The sequence below is a fragment of the Cibotium barometz genome, chromosome 31, assembly GCF_041138505.1.
Source record: "Cibotium barometz isolate CiBa-2024 chromosome 31, ASM4113850v1, whole genome shotgun sequence".
Classification (NCBI taxonomy): Eukaryota; Viridiplantae; Streptophyta; class Polypodiopsida; order Cyatheales; family Cibotiaceae; genus Cibotium; species Cibotium barometz.
Genome location: NC_141076.1, coordinates 50697752 through 50710936, shown reverse-complemented (window position 1 = coordinate 50710936; position 13185 = coordinate 50697752). Strand labels below are relative to the sequence as shown.

At 40.7% G+C, this 13185-nt stretch overlaps 1 protein-coding gene across 1 annotated transcript; it reads left to right on the top strand.

The window, feature by feature from the left end:
• The first annotated feature begins 11008 nt into the window (after positions 1–11008).
• LOC147620995 (uncharacterized) lies at positions 11009–12829 on the top strand. The gene is made up of 3 exons (XM_086825373.1): positions 11009–11054; positions 11500–12031; positions 12149–12829. Exons 1-3 carry the CDS (start codon positions 11009–11011, stop codon positions 12600–12602), a joined length of 1032 nt encoding a protein of 343 aa, XP_086681499.1. The 3' UTR covers positions 12603–12829.
• The last annotated feature ends 356 nt before the right edge of the window (positions 12830–13185 follow it).

Sequence of the window (13185 nt, the reverse complement as noted above, 5' to 3'; positions counted from 1 at the left end):
TCATATGCATACGGCTTATGCATAAGGCCTATGCATATGGCCTGTGCATAAACCATATGCATACGGCCTATGCGTAAGCCGTATGTCATATGCATAAGGCCTATGCATAAGCCCTATGCATACGGCCTATGCATAAGGCGTATGCATAGGGTGTATGCATAAGCCGTATTATATAGCTTATGCATAGGCGTATGCATAAGCCATACAGCCTATGCATAAGCCGTATGCATAAGGCGTATGCATAAGCCGTATACATAAGGTGTATGCATAACCATACGCATACGGCCTATGCATATGGCTTATGCATACGGCCTATGCATAAGCCGTATGCCGTATGCATAAGGACTATGCATATGGCATATGCATAAGCCGTACGCATACGGCCTATGCATAAGGCGTATGCATAAACCGTATGCATACGGCCTATGCATAAGGCGTATGCATAGGCTGTATGCTGTATGCATACGGCCTATGTATAGGCCGTATGCATAAGCCATATGCATACGGCCTATGTATATGCCATATGCTGTATGCATAGGCCGTATGCATAAGCCATATGCATAAGTCGTATGTCGTATGCATATGACCTATGTATAGCTTATGCATAGGCCGTATGCATAGGTCGTATGCATATTAGCTTACGGTCTATGTATATGGCCTATGCATAAGGCCTATGCATACAGCCTATGCATAAGCCCTATGCATAGGCTGTATGCATAAGCCATTTGACATATGGCCTATGCATACCTAAACCCTAAACCTAATCCCCAGAACCCAAGGATGCAAAAAACACAAATAGAAGAAGCACAAACAAAGAGGGCTTACCTCTCTACTAGCCAAATCGGTATGAAAGGGATGCGTGGCCTGTGCCCTTGGAGGTCGTTTGCATGAATAGACCTACAAAAGATTATCATATAAAATCAAAACATTAGTTCATTATGCATAATATGGCTTATGCATAATAAGGCTATGCATAAGCCCCCTAGTGCATAAGTAGGCTAGCATAAGAGGCCTATTTCATAAGAGGGCTATACATAAGAGGCCTATTTCATAAGAGGGCTATACATAGCCTATGCATAAGCCCTACGCATAAAGAGGGCCATGCATAAGCCCTATGCATAAGCCCTTATGCATAAAGAGGGCTATGCATAATCCCTATGCATAAGCCCTTATGCATAAAGAGGGGTATGCATAAGCCCTATGCATAAAGAGGGCTATGCATAGCCTAGCCCTTATGCATATCCCTATGCATAAAGAGGTCTATGCATACGAGGACTATGCATAGCCCTAGCCTATTGACCTAACCCTAATCCCCGATAACCAAGGGTGCAAAAACACAAAGACAAGAATCACAAAGCACAAAGAAATAGGGCTTACCGTATATAAGAGGCTATGCCCAAAACCTTGCTGACTTGAATATGCCTACAAAAACGAATTATAATAAATAAAAAAGAACTTTAGTCCTCATTAACACATTAGTAAGAAACAAAAATAAGAGAAAAAAGAGGTGAATTACCTAAACCCTACTCTTAATGCATAAGTGAATGGATTAGCTAGTTTATGTTAAGCCTAAGCCTATCACAACAAGACAAAGCACCTACAGATGCACACACAGACGCATTTACTCAACTAAAAAAATAGCTTACGGGCGCGTATATTGCCACGTCTATTAGCGCATCTACAAACCCGCGTCTAAAGGTGCGTTTAAAAGATAGCAAACAGACACGCCTATAGACGCGTATATAGCCGTGCAAATAGACGCTCGGGGAGAAATTTTAAAAACAGACAGACGCATGCATAGACACGTTTATAGACGCAATTATAGAGGCGTTTGTAGACGCGCAAATAGACGCTTCTTGAATAGACAGACGCGTATATAGACGCTTCTTGAATAGACAGACGCGTATATAGACGCATTTATAGACGCGCTACAGAATATTTTTTAAATTTTGTGTGCTTGAATAGAATGCTGTTATGTTGTGTATGCTATGTAGTTACAGGAATCCCATTTCCACATTGTGACTCAATTCTTACAGTCAACCGCATTTTAATTAGCACTCTTGCAAGCAAGTGTATAGCCGACATTAATTACAATTCCAAATAAAACATTACAACTCCAAAACGTTTAGTTACAAGGCATTAATTGATAGCTCAAAAAATGCTTGTATGTACATATAGCATGAAGCTAAGCCACGTCCTGTGGCTTCAAGTACCAAAAATAAGAGGAGTGTATATACAAGAGGCACAAAGCCAAGCCAGTGGCTAAGTACAAAAAAGAGTAGCTAGCACTACTTCTACAACTAATCTAAGTTCTCCACGTCCTCGCTGCCTTCTACGCTCCCTTCTCCGCCCCCTTCTTCCTCGTCTTCTTCCTCATCTTCTTGTGCAGGGTCCTGTAAACAAGGGACAACATATATCAATGTATAAAAAATCAAATCTTTATTTATAATATTGACATTATTTAATTACTTTCAAATACCTCGGGGGACTCTCCAGTAGCCCGGATATACTGCTCCTCAGTAATCAACCCGTCATTATAGAAGTGCCTCCATGTATCTCCTCTATGATGGTGGCGGTGGTAGGCTGTCTCGACAGGAGTAGGGTACCTGCCCACGATATCAAGCTGCAAGATGACACAATTTGCGGAGGGGTTAGTACAAAGAAACAACCTCCTAATAAACTATATAAACAATATAATTTGAGATCGATACTTACAAACTGGGCCTCCTATGATTCAACACCCCCTGCTCCAAAATGCACGCTTCCATATTGCTCCATTTGGATCCTTCGTGCCTCCACGTGCTTTAGACTGGGTTCCTTCTTCGCTGACTTCATTGCTTTCTTCCACTCACGCTTGTGAGCGGTGTGGGACGAGCCCCTTGGTGGTTGACCTCCTTGGAGCTTGGCAAGCTCCGCTAGTGCATGCCTCTTAAGCGAAGATCTTTTATTGCTAAGTATCCAAACAATCTTTGAATTGGCCCATTTATCTGTGAACTGAACATTGGGGGGGTTAGGATACCTAGAGCGAACAACAGCGAGGGTCTCATCATCCAACCTCTTTGATTGTTCTTTGTAGTGAATAAAGCAATCTCTGTAATTGTTAGCAATTACACAGAGCACATGAAGGCCATGATGTCCTTCCCCCGTGCATCTATCAAGATGCCTCTTGTCTGAGTGATGTCATAATAGATCGTACCATTACCCAGAGGCACGTCTAAATCATCTGAATCATTATTGTCCCCACCACCACCTCTCCCAAAGCACTGTGCCATGCATCCCCCACCGCTCTCCCTACTACTACGCCTACTACTGTGTCGTGTCGAGATAGTACGCTGGCCACCTGTAGCTGGAGAACCAAGTCTCGACTGCACGGGAGTACGCCGACAGCTCTGCGAGGCAGAAGGGCCTCCTGACGGCATGGGGGAAGGGGCATAGGATGGCATGGGGGAAGGGGCTCGGCTATGTAGCCGGCTGGGCTGTGTTGACTCTGCTGGGGTAATCTCAAAAGGTGTGGGGTTGGGGTGGTTTGGAGTCTGTAGTGCCGACTCCTGGGGGTGTTTAGAGTACTCGTCATGTAGCCCTATAACTCCCCAGGACTGGGAGGATGCCCCAAAAGGTTATATAAGTCCCGAAAGATGGTCTCCCGAAGATTAGGTGAGCCTGAAGAGCTTCCTGGCCACATGATGAACTGGAAAAAAGAAAAAAAGAAGATTACTGATGAACTGAGAAGAGAAAAAGAAGAGAAAAAGAGAGAAAAAGAGAGAAGGAAAGAGATTAGAAAAGGCATGCATAGCGGGGATAAAAGAGAGGAGAAAAAAGAGAGGAGAAAGGAGAGGAGAAAGAGAGGAAAAAAAGAGAGGAGAAAGGAGAGGAGAAAGAGATTAGAAAAGGCATGCATAGCGGGGATAAAAGAGAGGAGAAAGGAGAGGAGAAAGGAGAGGAGAAAGAGATTAGAAAAGGCATGCATAGCGGGGATAAAAGAGAGGAGAAAGGAGAGGAAAAGAGAGGAGAAAAAGAGGGGATAAAAGAGAGAAAAAGAGAGGAGAAAAAAAGAGAGAAAAAGAGAGGAGATAAGAGAGAAAAAGAGAGACGAAAAGAGAAGGAAAGAGAGGATAAAAGAGAGAAGGAAAAAGAGAGGAAAATATAGAGTGCAATCTATTTTTTCAATCATGCTTTCCCTTTCCATCATTCATGCAATCCCTTTCTTCAATCATGCAATCCCTTTCCATCATTCATGCGATCCCTTTCTTCATTCACGCAATCACTTATTTCCATGAACGGAGAGGAAAAGAGAGGAGAAAAAGAGAGAAAAAGTGGGGATAAAAGAGAGGAGAAAGGAGAGGAAAAGAGAGGAGAAAAAGAGAGAAAAAGTGGGGATAAAAGAGAGGAGAAAGGAGAGGAAAAGAGAGGAGAAAAAAAGACAGAAAAAGAGAGGAGAAAAACAGCATCTATCTTTGCGTGGCTACTTGTTTCCAACACAGAGTAGACGTGTATAGATGCGCTTTTTGACGCGCTCTCAGATGCGTCTATAGACGCGCTCTGACAGAGATGGACTATTTTAAAAACTCGAAAAGGACATGCGCCCGACACAAAAGCACAACAGTTGTACCAAAAACATTGGTTTCAAAGAGAGAAAAGGATGAATCCAAAGAGAGCAACTTTCAAAGAAGATCAACCCTAAAGATACTTACCTTTGGATAGAGGTATGGAAGCTTCTTGTCCTTCTTCAAAGCTGCTTCTCTTTCTTCTCTTCCTTGTTCACCCTTTGCTTCTCTTTCTTCTCTTCCTTGTTTACCCTGTGTGCTTGGAGATGATTGTGTAAGCCTGGAGATAAGTGTGGGTGCTTGAAGATAAGTGTGGATGCTAGGCTGTGGATCTGTTTTAATAGCAAAGCAAGCCCATTAAAAGTATGTGAAGAAAAGTAAGCGCGCTAAAAGTAGGTTTGAAAATCGCGTCTATAGGTGCGTCTAATATCACGTCTAATATCGCGTCTAAAACCGCGTCTGTTCTGTGTAGTGCACGTGTATATACGCATCTAAATGCGCGTTTAATTACGCGTTTACAACACGATTTAGACGCGCCTATAGACGCGCACCACACAGAATAGACGTGGTATTAGACGCACCACAGAGTTTTTAGATTAAATATTTGATACAAGAGCAATTTTTTTGGGTTGTTTATTTGTAGGATGTCTTCATCTTCAACAAGTAGCCTCGGGGGGGTCACTATATGTAAATCCTCTATATCACATGCGTTCAAGGCCTATTTAAAAAGTCCCTTATCTGTGAATTTTTTAGTGAATATAACGTATCCTTTTCTATTCAAATCTGTAATTTTTTTTAAAAATACAATAAATAAATCCCCTCTGTAAATATATTTCTGTAAGTTTTAAATATTTAAAATGTCCTTCTGTTGAACCCACGTGATACTTACATATTTATACGAGTGACCCCCCCGAGCAAGTAGCTCCAGTGAGGATGAATCCCTCCGTATCCACCATCAACTCAAATTTAGGAATTTTGGGAAATATGCACAATTTTGGGACAATTCTTTGTTAGATCCAATACAATGTTTACTGTGCGATATGCAAGATTTATTATTGGATGTTCTCAACAAGCATTTGAATAATGCGATATGAGTTATGTACTATTGTACATTTGTAACAAGTATATATGAATGTTGGTGGGATGTAAATTTGCCTGCACACACACACACACATGCACACCAAGAATTAAGTTTGTTTATATCACATAGCCTCCAGTTGACCATCAAACACAGAAACTTTAACAAAGAAAGGATATTCAATGTAACTTTAAGTTGTAAGAAAGACTAGGTGATAGAATTAAAAAGATCACCATCTGTATTGAATCAAAATTCTTGAACAATGGGTGAACCATAAATTTAAAAGCTTAAGAAAGCCTTACAATCTGAATAATGATTGAACTATGAGTTTGGTAGCTTCATACAACATTGCTAAAAGATTACGAAGCTAGTTGCCCAGCAATCCTTATAAACCTCCACATCACTTGCATTCTTCTTCTTTGAAATTGGTGCCCAATATTGTATCTGAACTTGTAGGTGGTTTATCGAGTTGTTGTTTTGATCAACATCACTTGTTGTCACTCCCAACCATATTGGGTAATTTGCATCACAAGGTTGTACAAGCACAAAATCTCCTTTAGACACATCAAGAGTCAGGTTGAACTCTTTAGCAGGTCTGTTGCGCATTGGACCACAATAATGGTCCTCATTTACATCAAACCTTTCATCTACATCATCCTCCACTTTAAGGTTAAGAGGCTTAGCTTTTTTGCATACACTCCTTGGCCAAAAGTCATGAAATCCAATGTCTTCCCTTGCACTAGGGGTCTGCATGTTTAGCATAAGATTCTCCCAATAGGCAAGGACCGGATTGATCCACTTAGCATAATCACTTTGGTCTCCTTTCTCTTGCAAGTGCTCTTTCCACCAATTGACATGTTTTTTAAGCCCTCCACAACCTTCTCATTTTCCTTAACATACTTAAAGAGTGGCAAATACATAACGATTCTTATTTTCAGAACCACAATTGTCAAGTTGCAACAACAACGTCCTTGGCAATCTCTTGAAAAATGTCTATGAATTTGATGGCATTAAACTTGAGGCATTGGTGGCATTGCCCCTATCCTGCACATGTGTGTTAGTACGAAAGACTGACTGCATATGTAAAGACCTCTGTATCCACATTTGTTTCTACATGTGTCTCTGCATTTGCATCCTTAATGCTCTACTTGCAATATGCGTTTCTCTCCTTTAGCACTTCCATATGAAAGACTGACTGCATATGTGAAGAACAATTTCCCTCTGTATCCACATTTGTTTCTACATGTGTCTCTGCATCTGCATCCTTAATGCTCTGCTTGCAATATGCGTTTCTCTCCTTTAGCACTTCCATATGAAAGACTGACTGCATATGTGAAGAACGATTTCCCTCTGTATCCACATTTGTTTCTACATGTGTCTCTGCATCTGCATCCTCAATGCTCTACTTGCAATATGCGTTTCTCTCCTTTAGCACTTCCATATGAAAGACTGATTGCATATGTGAAGAACAATTTCCCTCTGTATCCACATTTGTTTCTACATGTGTCTCTACATGTGCATCCTCAATGCTCGGCTTACAATATGCGTTTCTCTCCTTTAGCACTTCCATATGCTAATACAGGGCCATAGTAGACAAAACACAATACAAAAGATCTGTTCGTGGTTTTGCATCTGAGTTTTGTGAGCTCAAGTCACCATACATGTGTTGCTCTCCTCTTTCTAAGTTTCTTAAACATTTTGAGAGAGATGAAATTGTGAAGTTGGGATCACTTGGCCATAACCCCAAGGCAAAGTGACCATAAGCTGTTTGTCCATGTCCACCATGAGTAAGCATTCCTCTTAAGGATACTGGAAGCCTCTCAACCCCATTGAGAGATTTAGGAACTGGTTTAATTTGTGGTATGGCAGTCTTGCTCTGGTCCATCTTATCATGTATAATACACAAATACCTATTTGGGTTCATTTCGGAAGAGCTCCTCCAAGCATAGTATAGATTTCTACAACTCATTTGCTGCAACATGTGTGCCCTTCTTTATGCCATGTATCTAGCATGCTCCTCTTGATTTTTTGTTGATTCCAACTTGACCTTGATTGCCATACAAATGTCGCATTTTGAGAAGGTGCTGGTTTTTGATAAACTAACTGTCTTGAACTCTGTGTTTCACAATCTTGAGAGAATGATGGTTGTGACAGTGGCCGGTATTCGAATGAGACAAGTGTGTCATTCACTTCACGCAATATGTCCACCTGTTTGTACATTGCTGGTAGAACACGTTGGGTCTCGCGGGCTCCATGCATAGTTGTCCTTGACCTATGTGGCATTTGATCGGCATTATTCTCTATGAAGCCCTGTATGATTGATTTTGCCATCTCAACATGTGTCATGCCCTTCCGTATTATCCCACTGTTGCCATGACTGACATTACATGCACCATTCAAGAACTTCTTTCTAAACGTTGACTTACCAATGCCATGCATTACATACCATGCTTTACTACAAACCTTCTTCCCATCAAATGTGAACTCAAAGCACTCGTCATCTTGACCTTGTCTATAGGCCATGCCCATGCAATCTCGTACAAATGTGTATCGTGTACTATAGCTTTGGTCCCCAAAAGTGTAATCTAGCTTGCATGATTTTGGATCTATTTCCAAATTGACAACATCGCTTCTCGCAACAATCAATGGTTGCGATGTTGTGAATGTTTGCAACATCACATTTTTTGCTAGCTCCATGGGTTTTATTGTAATTTTTCATTACCCTTACCCTATAGACATAGCTCCTTTTCTTATTTGTCCCTTCAATGATATCATAGTCAGTGATCATGGCATCATGGTGTCTGTCTCATCAGAACTATCGCCATCATTGCTCTCTACATCATCATCCTCTTTTTCATCACTTGAATTGTTTAGGCTGTCAATATGTTTTTGCTTGAAGTGATCTTGAATACCCTCATCAATAGAAGAAGATTCTGTGTCCTTCACTAATGGTTCACCATTCTTAAATGTGAGTTGCCTGATCGGCAAACTAACCAAATTCAGACCTGAAACACAAGTTGAACTGGGATGCAAAGATCCTTCTATAATGACACCCAAGCTACTCTCCCCCTAGTTCTCTATAATTTATAGCCTCGTATGGGTGGACCAGCAATACCTACTCCATTGCCAAGTTTTGTAGATCTGTTGTCATCCTAGAGGATGACACTTTTCTCTTTTCAGCTCTCCCTATCTATAAAGTGATCTTCTTGATCAACAAGAAGTTCTGCAAAATTATCCTCTTTGGTATTAGTAATGTCTTTGTCCATAACAAGGTTGACCAATGGCCATTTGATGATGCTTCCAACTGCTTGAGACATTGTTCTTGCATCCATTGTGGTAAATGGAATGAGAAATGTGTCATCAACATGTATTGCTGCACATGTCTCACCAATGAATTGAAAACCACAATGTCATGTTTGAGATGCATCAATGGAATGAATAACCCCGCGTGCCTTCCTTTGCAGAACCATCAATGAGAAACACTGAAGCACCTTGTTTTAGACCCTCCAATCCCTGAGAAAATCAAGATCTCAATAAGAAAGATTAAAGCGATGTTTTTACGGTAGTACACAGAACTATAAATGTAATTCAATCTCAACATGAGTTTAGGCTCTAACCAAAGTTTGAATCTCACCTCCAACAAAAGTTTGAGCCTCACCCGCGGATGCTAGTTCGCTTCTAGGAAGCTGAAAGTAAAGTTGTAGGAAGCTAAAAGTATATTTGGGTGTATGGGGAAAGAGGGAAGAAAAGAAGAAATCTCAAGCTCAAGCTCAAGGCTCAAACTTGAGTTTGAGCCTTGTCTATTACACAAGCAAGTAGGAATAGAGAGGGAAGCTAGTGTAACGTTCCTCCCAAGCCATGTATGTATGTGTCTCTTTTAATATAGATTTCAATAAGAAAAGAGAGTGTAATTAGAAAGAGTGAGACAATAAGGCTAGAAACATTAGAAAAGTGTTAGAATAAAAATATACCGGCATCGATCTAGGCAGGAGTGACAGTTTCGTAGGTCGCTGCCAAGCAGTGAAATTTCACTCTACTGGTGGCCAGCGTGTTTTGTTGCTGTGCATTGAAAAAATGCTATTGTGGTTCGCTGTCTAAGAGCGAAAACCTAGGTAAATTTTTGTTTGCAGTACTAGATGTTGTTGTGTGTTTTGTATGAACCCTAAATATTCCTAAAGTGAGTGCTATAATGTTTGCAAATGGTTTAGGAGTTGTTGCAAATACAAACATTTGGCATAAGAGAATTAGGCATGTAAATGTGCAAAGAATGAAGTCTATGTAGACTAAAGAAATTGTGACAAGGTTGCCTAAGTTTAAGGTTGAAGGGTATGTAGAAAGTATGTGAAGCATGCCAATTTGGAAAGCAAACAAAGCATGTATTTCCACATGACAGAAATGTGAGCAGGAATGTAGTAGATGTTGTGTATTCAGATATATGGTGTCCCCCCATGAAGACTATGTCTATGGGTGGCTACAGGTACTATGTAACATTCAATATTAATGACCACATGAGGATAGTGTGGGTGTATTTCATGAAGGAGAAGAGTGAAGTTTTCACTCATTTTCATAATTTCAGAGTGATGGCTTAAAAGTAGACACGGAAGCATGTGAAGTGTCTAAGGTCAAATGGAGGGGGAGAATACTTCTCCAATGAGTTCTCTGATTTCTTGCGGAATAAAAGCATTCAGAGACAGTTTACATGCAGATATACTCCGCAGCAAAATGGAGTTGCTGAGTGGAAAAATAGACACTTTGCAGAGATAGCACAAGCATTGATGGGGCAGAGGAGAATATGCCGCATAGCTATTGGGCTGAGGCTATGTCTACAACAGTTTATATTATGAACATGCCTCCTACTGTAGCCATGCATGATGTAACACCAGAGGAGAAAGTTACTGGCAAGAAACCTTATTTGTCTCACTTGAAAGTTTTAGGATGTATTGCATATGTGCATGCGCCAGATGAGTTGCATACTAAGCTAGATGCAAAGGCAGAAAAATGTGTGTTTATTGGGTATTCCCTTGAGCAAAAGGGATATAGATGTTATAATCTTGCTACTCGTGAATTGAGGGTAAGCAGGGATGTTGTATTTGATGAAATAAGTAGTTGGTATACTGCTGAAAAAGATGTTGTTGGGGTTGATGTAAGTGGAAATATGGATGCATAGAATGCAAGTCAACAATCATAGTCATTGAGTGGACTAAGAGAGTTCTCATGCAACGGTTCTATTGATAGACCATGGAGTGGAAGGCTACATCATAATACCAGTCTTGGAAATGTAGTTAGTACATCACATAAAGGCAAAGAGAAAGTGGTTGAGCCCCTTGGTATGCTTGATATTTATGTAGGGCATTCTCTTGTTGATGGAGAGTCTAGTGTCTTGGACATGAGCCTTGATGAGGAGCTCGGGATTCCAGCAGTGAGGACAACTAGTATAAAGAAGTCTTTGGAAGCCATGAATGCAAAGTTACGAAGATCTAGAAGAGTCAAAAACCTTGTGCAGAGGTTGACTTACGATGGTTATGTGGCACATCACTATGATCATATAGCAAAAGTTATGCAAGTTATAGAGCCCACATGTTTTGATGAGGCTATTGGAAATGTGTATTGGGAGAAAGCTATGAATGAGAAGATGGATGCATTAATGGAAATGAGACTTGGGATTTGGTGACATTTACTGAAGGCAAGAAAGCTATTAGATGTAAGTAGGTGTATAAGGTGAAACATAACAGTGAAGGTAGCATAAGCAGGTACAAGGCTAGATTGTTAGCCAAAGGATATGCGCAGACACATGGGATTGATTATGAGGAGATATTTGACATGGTTGCAAAGATGGCAACTGTGAGAGCTGTGATTGTGATGGCTACAAATTAAAAGATAGCAACGAGGAGAATTCAGATGATGCTTTGGACAAAGATGCCAAGGAAGGTGTTGTGAGAGCTGAAACGGAGTCATCCACAACGAGCACTTTGCTTGGTGGATCAAAGACTGAACAGTCTTCTGATGCTGGGACTAGTAAGTCTTCAAGGGTATCTGGAAACCTCTCTGTAGAATTAAATGCAGCAAAAAATTCACATAAAGATGGGGCCTTATGGCATACAGCTGACAGCAAGGAGTTAGCAGATTTGGTCTCTCAAAAAGGGTATGGGTATCTGGAGAATTGTGATTTACCACCTTCACAAAGCTCCCTTACATGGAAGGGATCTTTGGCAAGTTGTGACTTCACTACCTCTAGATCTATCAAGTTTGGTACCCCTCCATCTGTAGACAAGTTTCTCTTAGTTTCACTGCGTGTTGGACACGAGCTAACTCAACTGCCAGATCCAACACCAATTTGTGAGCATCTGTCAAGTGTTTCCCAACCTCTTGCCATCCCATCAGCTCTACCAGGAGCTTCCACCCGAGACAGGTAAAGATTAACTTCTCATTTGCATCCGATATCAACAGGATACAAGGTGTGATACTTGACAGGCTTCAGTGAATTCAGCCCGATGGTGCTTCCGTTGGCTAACATGTTTTTTTACAGTTCTGATGATTGGAACACAAACTGGAAAGCGAGAAGTGGAAAACGTGTTGGTGTTACTAAGCGAGGATATGGGACACTCGGTGAGGCTCTTTGCCATTCACAAACACGAGCAAGACAAGCAGAGAAGCTTGCAGCACAGGCATTGCAAGAGAGAGAGAAGCTTGTGCAGCTGCTATTTAGAGAGGCATGGACTGCTCGTACCTACAAGCAGTGGGTGCAGACTCTGGAGTTGGAGAACTTGTTGCTTAAGATGTGTTCTGGAAGTGATTTGGAGGTCTGGATGGACAACAAGATTTTGAAACCTTCTACTGCTTCTGAGCAGATAGGAAATAACCCTTGGAATGGAGCATGGGTTGGATATTTCTTGCTTACTGAGCCCAGTTTTTCTTTTGTGAATGCAACTGTTGTCTATGGGAGTACTGATTGTGCAGGGGGTTTCTTTCATGATGATTAATGACCTTTCTGGGTAGAGTGTTGTTTAGAGTACCTTTACTGCCTTCGCTTAAGAGCAATATTGAAGTGCCTTACTTGCTTCTGTATTTATTAAGGCAATTGAGCTTAATTGTAGTTAACTTACCGCTTAAATTCTATGCTTTGAGCTCATTTTTGAGTATTCGCGGGAAAGGATACCCTCAGCTTACATTGAAAAACCAAACCCAAAATGTCTACTTTGAGTGTCTCTAGAAGGAATTGAGCCTGGTGATAAAAACACAATATAAGTGTAAAACTTTCAGCTATATTTTCATCAAATTTTTTTGGCACATGCTTTAAAGTCTTAAAGTCTTAACCCAATTTATGCTTGTACATCAATGCCAATTGTATGTGTTAACCCAATTTATGTTTGTACATCAATGCCAATTGTATGTGTTAAAGGTTGGTTCAAGACCCACCTGTTAATAATATGGGTCACACATGTAGCACACTTCCTCTCTGTTCTGTTCGTGTAAATAACACACTATGTTTTATTGTCCCGAGTATATTGTGTAGTTGTGTTTTGATGAAAACAAAATAGATAAATGCAAATTTCAAGTACATAA